General features: G+C 38.2%; 1 protein-coding gene across 5 annotated transcripts in view; it reads left to right on the forward strand.

Annotated features, from left to right (window-relative positions):
* The first annotated feature begins 3,291 nt into the window (after nucleotides 1–3,291).
* The window catches only part of FCRL5 (Fc receptor like 5), a 33,547-nt gene continuing 19,945 nt past the window's right edge, over nucleotides 3,292–16,893 (forward strand). Inside the window, exons 1-3 of one of the 5 annotated variants that reach the window (XM_081825371.1) lie at nucleotides 3,292–3,450; nucleotides 13,543–13,563; nucleotides 14,787–15,041. In XM_081825371.1, the coding sequence (XP_081681497.1) occupies nucleotides 3,420–3,450; nucleotides 13,543–13,563; nucleotides 14,787–15,041 (307 nt within the window). In that variant the 5' untranslated portion in view covers nucleotides 3,292–3,419. Of the gene's footprint in view, nucleotides 3,451–13,542; nucleotides 14,335–14,786; nucleotides 15,042–16,893 lie in introns of those variants that run through there. The other 4 variants (XM_081825373.1, XM_081825370.1, XM_081825372.1 and 1 more) reach the window with 4 other exon arrangements.

The raw sequence follows: 16,893 nt of genomic DNA on the forward strand, positions 1-16,893 counted from the left end.
AGACTCTCCAGTAGGGCACTCAGACTTCACACAAGGAAGTTTCTGGCTCCAAGATAATAAAAATGAACATTGCCAGGACTTTGAAGGGCCAGGCTCCAATGTGCTCAGCTTTACTTCTGTCATGTTCTATTGGCAAGTCACAGGTCAGCTAGATTCAAGTGTAAAGGATATACAATGAACTTTCTGATGGGAAGAGCAGAATGCACATACAGATGTGAGAAAAGTTGTCTCTTTGGAGACAGTCCATCCTCTGGCCACAAATATTCACATCCTTCTTATATGAAAAATAAGCCCACCACCTCCAGAGACCCCCAAAGACTTATCCAATCACAGCATCAGATTCAGATTCAGATTCAATCCTCTAAATCAGGTCCAAAGGTGGATGAGCCCCCTCCAATGTGGTTCTCAGGTTAGAAACATCTAGAGAAACTGAGGGTTGCTGGAGGGGAGGAGGATGGAGGGATGGGGAAACTGAGTGATGGGCATTAAGGAGGTCACTTGAAGTGGTGAGCACTGGGTGTTATGCGCAACTGATGAACCACTAAATTCTACCTCTGAAACTGATAATACAGTATTTGTTAATTAAATTGAATTTAAATTTAAAAAATTAAAAAGAAACATATAGAGATAAGACAGACATTTAATACGGTGTGTTAAACCACTAGGAAGAAATAATAATTCTAAATGTATATGCACCCTATGAAACTTCAAAATATAAAATGAAGACATGGATAGAAATGAAAGAAGTAGACAGATTCACAATTATAATGGGAAGCTTTAACATAATTCTTTTGGTAATTGACAGAAAATCAGAAAAAAAAATGTAGCTATATACCAACAATAAATATTTAGGAAAAACTTTTAATGATGTCATTTAAAATTACATCAAAAATACATATCAAAATATTTTAGGAATAAGCCTAATGAAAGATGTAACTTCTACAAGAAAGTTACAGAAAATTCTTGAGAGAAGTTCAAGCTGACCTATATAAATGGAGAGATATTCCATACTTATGGATTGGAAGAGTCACTCCATGTTAATTTATATAAATTGACTTACCAAGTCAGCACAATTCCAAGTATTAAAAATCCAGTGGGTTTCTGGTTTTGTTTTGTTTTTTTGAGAAGATAACAGTAGGAATTCACAAGTTGATTTTTAAATGCACAGAAAAATATAAAGAGACCAAAACAGCCACAGATTTGTTGAAGAAGAATAATATTGCATGAAAAATTATTAGATAATAAGACTTGCTAAAAAACTAAGGGCACCTGGGGGGCTCAGTCAGTTAGGTGTCTGCCTTCGGCTCAGGTCATGATCCCGGGGTCCTGGATTCGAGTCCCACATCGGGCTCCCTGCTCAGCAGGGAGCCTGCTTCTCCCTCTCCTTCTGCCCTTCCCCCTCTGTTAGTGTACTCACACTCTTTCTTGCGCTCCCTCTCTCACGCTCTTTCCCTCTCTCTCTCTCAAAATAAATAAATAAAATCTTTTAAAAAGTAAAAATAAAAAAGCAATATTAATTAGGACAGTGTGGTGTTGGCATGAGAACGGACAGCTGACCAGAAGCGAACAGTTTCCAGAGGCAGACCACATGTCTGCTGGTTTTACGACAAAGGTGAAATTGCACAGTGCTGTGGAAAGCCTGGATTTTCAATAAATATGAGAACCAGGCAAAGTGGCCATTTGTAGGTGAATATAAACCCTTACTTATAGACAAAAGTCAATTCCAATGACACTGTAGATAAAATAAAAGTAAAATAAATATTTCTAGAAAATAACAGGAGAACAGCTGCAAGAGCTTGGAGTAGATAAAATTCCTGGAAGGGACGGAAAAAGCTCTAACCATAAAGGAAAAGACTGATAAAGGGCACATCAGAGTTAGAGTGGTGGTTTGTCAAAGGCTCTTATCATAGAGGGAACAGGCAAACCACAGACCGAGGAAGACATTGCAATAAGTATCCGAAAAAGGACCGACATCCAGCTTTAAAAGCCCCACAGTACAGAATGAGAAAGACTGAAAACCAATAGAAAAATGGGAGAGGATTTGAACAGACGTTTCACATTAAAAAAGAATATCTAAATTGCCAACTAAAATATGAAAGTTGCTCAATTGCAAAATTCACCAGGGACACAACAATTGAAACCATATTGAGATCATCCCAGCAGAAGGGCTAAAATTTACAAGACTACATATAATACCAATATCATCAAGGATTTTAGAGCAACGAGAACTCGCACACCTTGGTTGATGGGGTGTGCATTAGCACAACCACTTTGGAAAATAATTTAGTGGTATCTTCTAAAAATATATGCAAGCCTTACAAGCCACGGATTCCACTCCCAGGTGTGTACCCGGTAGAAATGTGTGCACACACGCACCAGGAGAACTATCCAAGAATATTCACAGCAGCGCTGCTTGTATCCAAAAGCATGTAAAGGCTCTTTGCTGGACTAAGATGGATTAATCTCTATTTACCCTTATATACTTTTCTTGTCTCCGAGCACAGCAGGTGGGAGGTAGCATAATATATGTAAGGTGATGTGCATTTGTAGACGTGAAATGTCCCCTTAGGAGACCAAGGTATGAACCTTGAAAAAAAGGGATAAGAAACATTATTGGAAAGGAAGAAATTGGCATTCCTCATGGTACTAATGTCTTCAGGATCTTTGTTGACCAGGATGGAAACTTGACTTAAAAAGTTATAAAAGCAATACACATACATAGTAATTTTTCAAAAAAATCAAACAGTATAGAAAGACATAAAACAAATATTTCCTTCCCATCCACAGTTCTTTAAATGCAACTACTATTTTAAGTCTACTTTCCAGGGGAAAAAAAAAGTATATTTCTATCAGTTGATACACACACGGATTCCCTTTTTCACATGTACCCCCCTGGGACCACACTACATGTATCAATCTCCTCCTTACGTTCTCCTCTTCCCACTAACCAGGGTGGTGTTGCCAGCTGATCTGTGCGGGTTGGTCTCATCCTTAATAGCTGCATTGTGTATTGTTGTAGAGATGTATCAGAATATTTGTAAACAGTCCCGCATTTGTGATCATTCATGTGCTTGCAGTGTTTTGGCAATTATGAATGACACTACCATACACATTCTTTTAGACTGTCTATGCATTCCTTAAGGTAATTTCTCAACATTAGAAATGTGGGGACAGGAGTATGTGCTTTTTTAAAACCCTAGCATTATTTTCTCACTTTGATCACAGGGCAGGAAATTTTGATGAGGAGTTAAAATGGGGACTTCCACTTCCTGTTTTCTAATTCACTAATGCATCCTGCTCTTTGAAAAAGAAATTTCTCAGATGTGCTCCTTGGGGCTGCTGGGCAACATACTACTCTAAGATCAAAACTCCTGAGAAAACCTCTCTTTTGGTCTCAGCCCTGGGCAGGCCAGGTCTTCATGCTGCTGTGGCTGTCAGTGCTGGTCCTGGGTGAGTAGAACTGCTCGTTGAGGTCTCCAGGTGGGGCACGGACAGCCTCTCTCTCCCCCTGGGTTCTCTCCCCCTTCTTGGGGCTCGGACATTCTTTCCTGTGTGGGGAGATTATATTCTCAGGATTCACCAGCCAGCTCAGGGGCTTCTCCCTTGAGGCTGAAGGAGTGGTCAGAGCTGGGATAAATCTTCAATCCTACAGAGGAGGAAGCCCAGTGACCCCAGTAGTTAAGGATCTATTCATTGTTTTTCTACAATAAATATTACTTCAAGAAGTCCAGAAAATGTATGATATTTGCTTGTTCCTACTGCCTTATTCACAGAAGACCTTCCTTTTCTCTCTGCAAAGGACATATACTTATTGCTTGCATGACAAGCCCAGGTCCTGGTCCTGGGCAGGGGAGGGCATGGTCTCTAACACAAAAGATGTCTCCTTCCCCTATACTCGAATGCAAACCACAGCAGTGATGGGCAGATAAAGAACACAGGGGCAGGGAGGGACCCAGAGGGGAGGTGGGTAAGGCACAGGGAAAACCTAAGGCACACTGCATTCTTTTTCCCCAGGCTTATTGAAGTATAATTGACAAATAAAAAATTGTGCATATTTAAGATATAAAAGGTGACGTTTTGATATACATATATTATTAAAATAAGTACCAGAATGGAGCTAATTAACATTTCTATCTTTTCACTTACCTTTTGTGTGAGTGTTTGGTAAGAACTCTCAGAACCTACTCTCCTAGCAAATTTCAAGTATACATTACTATTAACTATAGTCACCATGCTGTGCATTAGATCTCCAGAACTTATTTATCTTATAAATTAAAGTTTGTTTGCTTTGACCAACATCTCCCCAGGTCCCCCACTGCCTGGAAAACATCAGTTTATTCTCTGCTTCTGTGAGTTTAATTTTTTTAGGTTCCGCATGAAAGTAAGGTCATGCAGTATTCACCTGGGTCTGGCTAATTTCACTTAGCGTAGTGTCCTCCAGGTTCATCCATGTTGTCACAACGGCAGGATTTCCTTCTTTTTTGAGGCTGAGTAATACTCCATTGTGTATCTGTGCCTTGTTGTCTTTATTTATTCACTGGCTGGTAGACATTTAGATTGTTTGCATATACTGGCTATTGTAAAGAATGGCGCAGTGAACGCAGGAGTGCAGGTGTCTCTGGAAGATACTAGTATCATTTCCTTTGGATAGATATCCAAAGTGGGATTGCTGGATCCTATGGTAGTTTTATTTTTAATTGTTTGAGGAACCTTCATAATAGCTACTCCAAGTACATTCCCACCAATAGCACAAGGGTTTCTTTTCTCCACTTCCTAGACAATGCTTGTTATCTTCTGTCTTTGTGATAATAATCAATCTGACAGATGGGAGGTGATGTCTCATTGTGGTTTTTGCTTTGCATTTCCCTGATGATGAGTGATGTTGAGCATCTTTTCATGTACTTATTGGCCTTTGTACATCTTCTAGTGAGAATATCAATTCAGGTCCTTACCTGTTTTTTAATGAGGCTATTTGTTTTCTTGTTGATTTGTTAGAGTTCCTTATACACATTAGATGTTCATCCCCCTTATCAGATATAAGGCTTACAAATATTTTCTCCCATTCTGCAAGTTACCTCTTCATGCTTTCGATTGTTTCCTTTGCTATGCATAAGCTTTTTATTTTGATGTAATCCCATTTGCTTATTTTTCTTTTGTTCCCTGTGCTTTTGGGGTCCTAGCCAAAAAATCATGTCCAAGACCAATGCCACGAAGCTTCCTACCTATGTTTCCTTCTGGTAATTTTATAGTTTGGGGTCTTATATGTAAGTCATTAATATATTTTAAGTTTATTTTTGTACATGGTGAGATATAAGGGCCTAATTTTATTTTTCTTCATGTGGACATTCAGTTTTCCCAGCACATTATACAGAAAAGACTATTCTTTCCCCATTGTGTGTTCTTAGCACTCTTGTTGAAGACCAGTCGACTGTAAACGTGTGGATTTATTTCTGGGTCCTTGATTCTGTTTCATTGTTCTATATGTCTTCTTTTACCCCAGTTTTGGATTAGTATAGTTTTGTAATATAGTTTGAAGTCAAGAAGTATGATGTCTTGGGCACCCGGGTGGCTCAGTCGTTAAGCGTCTGCCTTCAGCTCAGGCCATGGTCCCAGGGTCCTGGGATCGAGTCCCACATCGGACTCCCTGCTCAGCAGGAAGCCTGCTTCTCCCTCTCCCACTCCCCCTTGCTTGTGTTCCCTCTCTCGCTGTGTCTCTCTCTGTCAAATAAATAAATAAAATCTTTAAAAAACAAAAAAAAGAAGTATGATGTCTTCAGCTTTGTTTTTGTTCAGTATTGCTTTGACGGTCAGGATCTTTTGCGGCTCCATATAAATTTTAGGATGCTTTTTTCTAGTTCTGTGAAAAAATGCCATTGGAATTTTGATAGGGATTACATTGAATCTGTAGATTGCTTTGTATAATATGAACATTTTAACATATTAATTGTTCCAAACCATAAACACAGGATGTCTTTATATTTATTTGTGTTTTCTTTAATTTCTTTCAATGTTTTGTAGTTTTCAGTATAGAGATGGTTCACTTTCCTGGTTAAATTATTCCTCAATATTTTATTCTTGTTGATGTTATTGTACGTAGGATTGTTTCCCTCTTTCCTTTTTCAAATAGTTTCTTGCTAGTGTATGGAAATGTAACTCATTTTTCCTTCAACTGTACTGAATGTGTTTATTAGTTCCAACAGTTTTTTGGCAGAATCTTTAGGGTTTTCTTTTTATAAGATAATACCATCTGCAAACAGAAAATTTTACTTCTTCCTTTCTGATTTGGATGTCTTTTATTTCTTGTTCTTGCCTATTTACTCTGGCTAGAACTTTCAGCACTATATTGAATAGAAGTGGCAAGAGTAAGCATTCTTGCCTTGTTCCTGATCTGAAAGGAAAAGCTTTTTTTCACGGTTGACTATGATGTTAGTTGTGGATTTGTCATATATGGGAGATAATTTCCTTCTAGACATAATCTGTTGATTTTTTTTATCGTGAAAGTATGTTGAATTTTGTGAAATGCTTTTTATGCATCTATTGAGATGATCCTTAGATTTTAATCCTTCATTCTGTTAATTTAGTGTATCACATTTATTGCCTTGCACAAGTTGGGTCATCCCAGGGGTAAATTCCACATAATCCTCTTAATATACTGTTGAATTCAGTTGGCTAACACTTCATTTTAGGATTTTTTAAATCTATGCTTATCAGAGATATTGGCCTGTAATTTTGTTTTCTTGTAGTGTACTTGTTTGGCTGACCTCATAAAGTGTGTTTAGAAGTGTTCTTGCCTCTTCATTTCTTTGGAAGAGTTTGAGAGGGTTAGAGTTAATTCTTTAAGTGTTTGGTAGAATTCACCAGTGAAGTCATCTGATTCTGGGCTTTTGTTGTTGTTGTTGTTTTTTAAGATTTCTTTATTTGAGATACAGACAGGGAGAGAGAGAGAATGTGAGTGGGGGGAGAGGCAGAAGGAGAGGGAGAGAATCTCAAACAGACTCTCCATTGAGTGCAGAGCCTAGCGCAGGGCTCGATCTCATGACCCTGAGACTCTAACCTGAGCAGAAATTAAGAGTCAGATGCTTAACCAACTGAGCTACCCAGACACCCCTTTGTTGGGAGGTTTTTGATTAACAAGTTAATCTCCTTACTTGTTATCAGTCTGTTCAGATTTTCTATTTCTTCATGATCCAATATTGGTAGGTTGTATGTTTCTAGAAATTTATTGATTTCTTCTAAGTTTTTCAATTTGTTGGTATATACTGTTTATAATAGTCTTTGTTTATAATTCTGTGGTATTGGTTTTAATGCCTCCTCTTTCATTTCTGATTTTATTTGAGTCTTCTCTCTTTTTTTCTTGGTCTATCTAACGATTTGTCATTTTAGTTTATCTTTTTTTATTTTTTTTACCATTTCTCTCACTAATATCTGTTTATTTAAATACAGAATAAATCTGACAATTTGCCATTATGTTTTTTATTATGTTATGTTAGTTTATCTTTTTTAAAATATAGCTCTAGTTTTGTTGTTCTTTTCTATTATTTTTTATTTTCTATTTGATTTATTTCTGCTATAATTTTTATTATTTCCATTCTTCTGCCAACTTTGGGCTTCTTGAGGTATAAAGTTAGGTTTTTTACTTGGGAGCTTTATCTTTTTCTTAAACTAGGCCTTAATCACTATTAACTTTTCTCTTAGAATTGCTTGTCCATAAGTTTTACTATGTTGTGTTTCCATTTTTGTTTCTCTCAAGATATTTTCTGATTCCCCTTTCGATTTCTTCTTTGACTGTTCAGAAGCTTGTTGCTTCACTTCCATTATTTGTGAATTTTCCAGTTTTATCCTGTTAACGATTTCTAGTTTCATACCATTATGGTCAGAAAATTCAATCTTCTTAAATTTGAGACTTGTTTTGTGGCCTAATATACAGTCTATGCTGGAGAATGTCTCATGTTCACTTGAGAAGAATGTGTGTTCTGCTACTGTAGGATAAAACGTTCTATATATATCCATTGGGTTTACAAATAGATACATAGACTCTTTGGTCTAGAGTTTTGTACAAGTCTGCCATTTCTTTATTGATTTTCTGTCTGAATGATGTACCCACTGTTGAAAGTGGGTTATTAAAGTCCCCTAACATTATTGTATTGTTACCTATTTCTTATTTCAAATTTGCTATTTGTTTTATATATTTAGGTGCTTTCATATAGGGTGCATATATATTTATGATTGTATATCCTCTTGATGAATTGTCTACTTTATCATTGTATAATACCTTTCTTTGTCTCTTGTTACAATTTTTTTAATCTTTATTTTTATTTTATTTTATTTATTTATTTGAGAGAGAGACAGAGAGAGTGAGAGAAAGTGAGAGAGAGAGAACATGAGCGGGGTGAGGGGCAGAGGAAGAAGCAGACTCCCTGAACAAGGAGCCCGATGTGGGGCTCGATCTCAGGACCCTGGGATCATGACCTGAACCAAAGGCAGACGATTAACTGACTGAGCCACCCAGGCATCCCTCTTGTTACAATTTTTGACTTAAAATCTATTTTGTCTGATAAAAGTAGAGTCATTCTTGCTCTCTTTTGGTTACCATATGCATGGAATATGTTTTCCATCCTTTTACTTTGAGCCTATGTGTGCCCTTTAAATCTAAAATGAAACTCTTGTAGGTAGCATATAGTTGTATTATTTTTATTCATTCAGCTACTCTGTGTTTTTTATTGGAAAATTTAATCCTTTTAAATTAAAAAGTAGTTATTTATAGGTAAGGACTACTATTGTCATTTTTTCATTGTTTTCTGACTATTTTGCAGTTCCTTTTTTTTCTTTCTTCCTCTCCTATTGTCTTCCTTTGTGATTTGATGATTTTTTCTAGTGGTGTGCTTTGATTGCTCTCTTTTTATCTGTTGTGTATCTACTATAGTTTTTTTTTCCCTTTGTGATTACCATGAGGCTTATATAAAACTGGTTATAACAGTCAATTTGAGCTAGGAAATTTATTTCAATCATGTATAAAAACTCTACACTTTTACTTCTCCTTCCCCACATTTTGTTATTAATGTCACAATCTACATATTTTTATATTGTGTATACATTAACAAATTATTGTAGCTATAGTTATTTTTAATGGTTTTGTCTTTTTTAACTTATACAACAGTTAAAAGTGATTATATATCACCATACAGTATGCTATGGTCTGTGCCCCCCAAAATTCATGTTAAAATTCTGACCTGGGCGCCTGGGTGGCTCAGTTGGTTAAGCGACTGCCTTCGACTCAGGTCATGATCCTGGAGTCCCTGGATCGAGTCCTGCATCGGGCTCCCTGCTCGGCAGGGAGTCTGCTTCTCCCTCTGACCCTCCCCCCTCTCGTGTGCTCTCTCTCTCTCATTCTCTCTCTCTCAAATAAATAAATAAAATCTTTAAAAAAAAAAAAATTCTGACCTGTCAGGTGGTAGTATTAGGAGATGGTGGGGCTTTGGAAAGTGATTAAGTCTTTAGGGCAAAGCCCTCATTAATGAGATTAGTACCCTTATAAAAGAGGCCAGAGAGAGCTCTCTCACCCTTCTGCCTTGTTACATCAGAAGATGGCTGTCTATGATGAAATAGGCCCTCACCAGAAAGGAATCGGGCTTGTGCCTTAATATTGGAGTTTCCAGCTTCCAGAACTGTGAGAAATAAATTTCTGTTGTTCATAAGCCACTCACTATGGTATTTTTGTCATAGCAGAATGAATGGACTAAGATACTGTATTTAGAGTATTCTGAATTTGACAACACATTTACCTTCACCAGGGAGTTTTATACTTCTGTGTGTTTTTATGTTCTTAATAATGTCCTTTCTTTGGTGTTCTTGAAGAACTCCTTTTTGCTTTTCTTGTAAGGCAGGTCTAGTGGTGGTTAACTCCCTCAGCTTTTGTTTGTTTTGGAAAGTATTTAACTCTCCTTCATTTTTGAAGGGCTGTTTCGCTGGATATAGTATTTTGATTGGCAGGGTTTTTTTTTTTCTTTCAGTGTTTTGAATATATCATCTCACTCTACCCTGGCCTATAACATTGCTAAAGAAATCCACTATAAGCCCTATGGGGGTTTCTTTGTATGAGACTCCTTAATGAGTCATTTTTCTTTTACTGATTTCAAAACTCTCCGTGTCTTTGACTTTTGAGAATTCGAATATGATGTGTCTTGGTTTAGACCTTTGATGTTCAGCGTATTGGGGGTTCTTTGGGGATCATGAATCTGGATACACATTTCCCTCCCCAGATTTGGGAAGTTTTCTGTCATTATTTCTTCAAATAATCTTTCTGTCTGTGTTCCCAGCTTCTTCTGGGACTTCAATAATATGTATATTGATTCACTTATTGTTATTCCATAAGTCACTCAAGCATTTTTCACTTATTGTCATTCTTTCTTTTCTTTTTGTTCTTCTAACTGGATAATTTCAAATGTTCTGTCTTCAAGTTTGCTTATTCTTTCTCCTGAATGATCAGTTATGCTATTGAAGGTCTCTATTGAACTTTCCAGTTTGGTCATTTTATTCTTTAATCCCAAGATTTCTGTTTGAGTCTTTTTTGTTTTCTATTTCTTTGTTAAAATTCACATTTTGTTTAGGTATTATTTTCCTGATTTCATTTAGTTGTGTCCACTTATAGCTCACTGAGCTTCTTTAAGACTATTATTTTGAATTATTTATCAAGCAGTACATGAATCCCCTTTTCTTTAGGGTCAGTTGCTGGAGCTTTATTAATTTCTATTGATGTTTTCATATTTTCCTGACTCTTCATGATTTGTGTAACTTCTCATGGGTGTCTGTTTATTTAGAAGAACAGATAACTTTACAGACTGGTTTTGGCAGGTAAATACCATCTGCTGCTTCCCTGGACTTATGGGACTGCCTCTAGGATCATGGTTGAGCAGGGCTGGAGCTGGATCTCGTGGCCATTGCTAGGTCTGCAGTTGGGTCCACAGTTGGCAAGCCTGTTACCAGGGGCATGAATGGGTGTGATTTCTCCTGGGTCCCTGAGTATTCTCCCAATGGGTTGTTAGGCTGATTCCTGGATGGCCAACACTACCTCTAGACTGCAGTAAAGTGGGACTGGAGCTGGGTCACGGGACTGCTTCAGCAACAGTAGTCAGGTCTGAGATCAGTGGGCCTGCTACTGGGGCATGGATGTGGATGATTCCTCTTGGGTCCCTTGGCAATGGGATCTAGAGGCAAGACCATGGACAAATTGGACTAGAGTTGAGTCCACAGGAAGATGAGGTAGCTTTAGGTCTGCAGATGGGCTCATAGTCAGTGAGTTTTCTACAGGGCATGTGCCTGCCTTCTCAAAGTGATCCTCCTTGGTCTTTGGTTCCAGTGGGATTTTGCAATCTCCTACCTGGGTCTTACAGCTCTCCACTTTTATCTGTGGATGGCTGCCAAATATGTGTTTCTGTGGGAGACACAGGTTGTAGACCTCCTATTCCTGTCATTTCTGGTACTTGACATTCTAATTGCACCTGTTGATGTGTTTCAGTTTCTGTTAATTCATACATATAAATGGGTTTGTTTTTACCAAAGTTTAAATTACTAGAATAAAATATATTTATTCATTTATTTAACAAAAATTTTAGTAACATTTATGTACAGCATTGCGCTAGGTGTTGAGAATGATGGGAAAGCATAGGAGGCAGCATTTCTGTGCTTAGGAAGCTCATGATATAAAAGGGCCTCCAGCCAGTCCCTAGTGTACAAGAAACATCCACCTAACAAGATCCCAGTTAAATAATTGTCCAAAGGTACCAATTATGGTGCAAGTAAATAATAAACTATATGCCAAGTAGCTGGTAATGACTTCATGGAACAGAGAGTGGGAGCTGGAAGGGGCAGGGATGGAGTGGGGCACAATATAAGAAAAAAGTCCCCATGGAAGCTGCATGAAACACTCCAGAAATAGGAAGCACATCCCAGTGTGGTACCAACACAAAAGGGCAAGATCGGCCAGGAGTACATGCTTTGGGACCAAACAGGATGTGTTCAAACAAATGGTTCAAAACTCCATTCTGCTGCCTACTAGCTACTTAGACCAGTTTATGGCCTGTAAATGGAGATAATCATAGAACTTACTTCATAGGGGTATTAACAAGATTACATGAAATAATATATGTGAAAGTCTACCACATCGGAAACATTCAGAAAAGTTTTAGCTACATTTAAAACAACATGAATTCCATGGTGACAAAGATATTTGGGTAATGGCAAATAATCCATTGTTCTCTATCAAACACTTAGGTTTGGATTACTTCTCCTTCATCCTCATGTGGAGAGGGACAATATCTCTCTTGCTTACTGATGGATTTCCTTTGTCCTATCCAGTCCCTGGCATATAGCTGACATTTCAAAAATTTCTGTTGAATAAACCAAATCTGTCCCTCATCTGAAATGTCTAAGCAATTTATAAACTTGCCAATTTTTCCTCCTCTGTCTTTCTATTACCCGTTTCTCAAGCCTGTATCCTCCTATCTCTATTTATTGACCTAGTTACTTAATTTGTTACTCAATAAATAAATATTCAATAAATATTTATGGAATATCTCTTATATGCCAAGCACTGTTATAGGTACGGGGGCGGGGGGGGGACATATGATGAATTTAAGAAGTTCCTGCTCTCACAGAACTTCTATTCCAGAGAAGGGAAAGTAAACAAAGTAAACAAGCAAATAATTTTGGGTAAACACTCCGAAGAAAATTAAATATTATCATCTCTTGTCCTGCCTTCTAATCAGTCTCTCTGCTTCGCATCTGGTCTCACTGACGTTTACCCACTGTCATAATGCTCCATCTAAGTTTCAAATTCTAACTTTGTCACTCTCTACTTGAAGACTTTCCATGTCTCTTGGTTATAATAATAAAACTGTAGCTTTTATAATAAAACCATAGCTACCTACCACCCATGACATGAGCCCTACATGCCTCTCTCACCTGATTCCCCTTCATTCTCTACCTTTCAGAACTTCACCTTAACCCCTGAACATCAATGCTGTTTCTTCACTTCTATGCCCTTTATGCCTCTATTACCCTCTCCATCACCTCTTGTCATACACAGACTCCTTTGCCTGGCTGAATCCTATGTGTTCATTCAGTTTTCTCAAGCATCCCTCTTTCAGGTACCTGTCATAGCCCACCCTCCTCACCATACACTCACACACACCTCACACACTGGCAGGGGTGGTCCTTCTGCCCACAAAGTGCCCTATGTGTACTTCTATTGCACTTACATTCTATATTATAATTATATAATTTTGCTTCATGTTTCTGCTTCCACCTTCTGTCAACTTCTTACCAGCAGGCACCATTTTTTGTTCATCTTAGAAGTCCAAGTACAATGACTAGGATATACAGAGACATTTGACAAATGTCAATTAAATTTTTTAAATATGAATTTCTAATGAAAGAAATAATAAATGGATAGAAAATAACAGGCATTACTTTTGAAAAGCCAAAGAATCCTTGCTCTGTATTCATCTCTAGCTCTTTTTTTTTTTTTTTTTTTTTTTTTTGCAGCTCCTGTCAGTGGACAATTTGGTGAGTTCTCCATTCTTTTGCTCTTCAGTGTCTCTGGATAAGAGTGTCTCCCTAATAAATATGAGGCATTTGCAATGGCTATCAGAGGATCTCTAATATCTCCTGTTCTTGCTGAGACCAGAAGGGATGTGAAAGTGTTACGTGGTCTATTGGCATCACCCAATGGCTAAGATAGCCATGTGGCTACCCTTTGACTCTCCCTGGAAGAACGGACAAATGCACAAGCAGCTCCTGGCCTTTGGTAGGCCCTGCACTTACCCCTATCGCCAATGGACCCCACTTGACCAGGCAGGACATCTTCAACTCCATGGTAAACATGCAGGACTTGGGATAGGGTTTTCTCCAATCAGCAAGCCAGAAAAACTTCTCTGATAACATCACACTGTGAAGATATCAGCAGGAATATTACATCCTCTATAGTTTTAGAAGTAAAATCCTCCAGGAAATGTGTGGAGAATAGAAGAACATCCAAAAATTGGGGCCTTTAAAGGAAGAAATGCAAAAAAGAAGAGAGCGGGGGAGAAGATGTATTATCTGTATCACACATGTTCTTAGTTCTGACTCTTATTGCCATTCTCCTGGGTCAGAGAGTGGCCCATAAATAGCAAGGAAGATCTACATCCTCTCTCCTTGTCCAGAACCAGCTGACCCGGGATTTCTTCCTTGTCTGGGTCACCTCTGGATTCCAGCAAATGACTTGTCCATTCCTTGCTCTGCCACAATTAGCTATGATGAGAGTTTCTGGGCATCTGAATCATCTGTGAAATGAAGGTGTTAAAAAAGTTAATCTCTCAAGCTTTACTCAGTGCCAAAACCTTCAGAAAATATGATTTATCCTTTTAGGAAAGTACAAACCTGTTATTTACACAATTCCTTTGGAGGTTCTTATGAGTTTGTGAACACGATAAACCAATATCCCATGTGGGGCAGGGATGGGTTTCTCTAGGATCCACACCAGACTAACTAGCTATTTCTCCCACTGGCATTTGGCAGTGAATCCCGCTGGTGTTGCCTTCTTGAAATCATTTAGCTCATTGCCATCCCTGAGCAACCATTCTCCCCTGGGGGCTCTGGTCCACAATTGGCCTTAAGCAATCACTGACCTTCCCAGATGGCTTCCTTGGGAATTCTCCAAAGCCTGGTCCTTGGGTCTGTCCCACACATACAACTGTGGTGGGGACCACAAGGTTCTCTATCTCAGACTCTGTCTCTTCCTTCCTCAGCACCTGCACCCAAACCCGTGATTTCCCTCCATCCTCCATGGACCATCGTTTTCGAAGGAGAGGCAGTGACTCTGACTTGCCACATATCTCACTTCCCTGCAGCAGAGAACAAAAAATTGTACCAGTGGTACCTTGGAACAGAAATAATACGTGAAATCCCAGGAAACACCCTCCAGGTCCGTGATTCTGGAGAGTACAGATGCCAAACCCAGGGCTCGCCCCTAAGTGATGGTGTGAGCTTGACTTTTTCTTCAGGTGAGTAAAAAGTGAAAAGAAATAAAAACTTTAGGAACCATACAGTTACGCAGAACCTGCCCTATAGTTACTGAATCAAAATCTATATAGATAGGACCAAGGTAAAAAGAAATTTTTTTAAATTTTTTATTTAAATTCAATTTAGTTAACATATACTGTATTATTAATTTCAGGTGTAGAATTTAGTGATTCATCAGTTGCATTTAACACCAGTGTCATTATATTAAGTGCCCTCCTTAATGCCCATCACCCAATTACTCTTTCCCCGCCCAGCAACCCTCAATTTGTTTCCTAGAGTTCAGTGTCTCTTATGGTTTGCCTGCCTCTCTATTTTCATCTTATTTTATTTTTTCTTCCCTTCCCCTATGTTCATCTGTTTTGTTTCTTAATTTCCACATATGAGGGAAATCATATGGTATTTGTCTTCCTCTGACTGACTTATTTCACTTAGCATAATATCCTCTAGTTCCATCCACATCATTGCAAATGGCAAGATTTCATTATTTTTGATGGCTGAGTAATATTCCATTGTGTATCTATATACCACATCTTCTTTTATCATTCATCTGTCCACGGACATCTGGGCTCTTCCCATATTTTGGCAATTGTGGACATTGCTGCTATAAACATTGGTGTGCTTGTGACTTAGGTAAAAGGGAATTTGAGAAGTAATTTATTTGAATGGTTTCTGAGTCTATGTATAATTTTAACCTTAAAAGATTAACTTGGAAGGGTGCCTGGATGGCTCAGTCAGTGAAGCATCTGACTTCAGCTCAGGTTATGATCCCAGAGTCCTGGGATCAAACCCCATGTTGGATTCCCTGCTCAGCTGGGAGTTTGCTTCTCCCTCTCCCTCTGCAGCTCCCCCCCTCCCCTACTTGTGCTCTCTCTCTCTCTCAGATAAATAAATAAAAATTTTTTTAAAAAAAGATTTACTTGGAATAATAAGCAGCATGAGAATTTTTCAGCTAGGTAGACAGGCAGACAGCTAGAGGTACAGCTGACCCATGAAAACATGGGTGTGAATTGCACAGATCCACTTACATGCAGTTTTTTTTTTTTTACAGGACAGAGCTGTAAATGTATTTTCTCTTCCTTATGAATTTCTTAATAACATTTCCCTCTAGTTTACTTAGTTATAAGATTATAGCCTATAATACAGAGAACATACAAAATACGTGTCAGTTGACTGTTCATGTTATCAGTAAGGCTTCTAGTACAGCTGGCTATTAGTAGTTAGGTTTTGGGAGAGTCAAAAGTTATACTCTGATTTTCCACTGCGTGGAGGATCCGTGCCCCACCCCCACATTGTGCGAGGGTCAACTGTATACAGAAAGCAAGAGAGAAGGAAGAAACATTTCTCTTTTTTAGGTGCCCTAAAGCCACCTGTTTTGAATTTGAAGCAGTTATAATGCTGTTTGCTTTCATGAACAAGGAAACAGTATAGTAACAGGGACAAAATAAGATGCTTATCCTCTTTGAACTGGCAATTCTTCTCCTAAGAATTTACCTACTGAAATCATAGATAAGCAGCCCCCAAACTGACGGAAATTGAATGGTCAAGGAAAGGAAACTCACTAAGTAAATTATATCATGTCACATTGAAGGAAAACTTGGAGGCCATTAGAAGTCAGGTTCACTAACAATATTGGTGGCAAAGAAAAGTGTTCATAGCACAGTAAGTGAAAGAGCAAGTTATCAAATATATACATACTATTCTGATTTCATAAAGAGAACACAGTACACACAGACTCTCATGAACTTGCAAATGGAAAAGAGCACCAGAAAAGTGCACGCCTGAGAAGAAGAGATTTTTACTCACCTTTCTGTTTTCTAAGTTTTCTCAGGGCAT

This window comes from Leptonychotes weddellii, chromosome 6, assembly GCF_054177405.1.
Source record: "Leptonychotes weddellii isolate Sample4059 chromosome 6, ASM5417740v2, whole genome shotgun sequence".
Taxonomy (NCBI): Eukaryota; Metazoa; Chordata; class Mammalia; order Carnivora; family Phocidae; genus Leptonychotes; species Leptonychotes weddellii.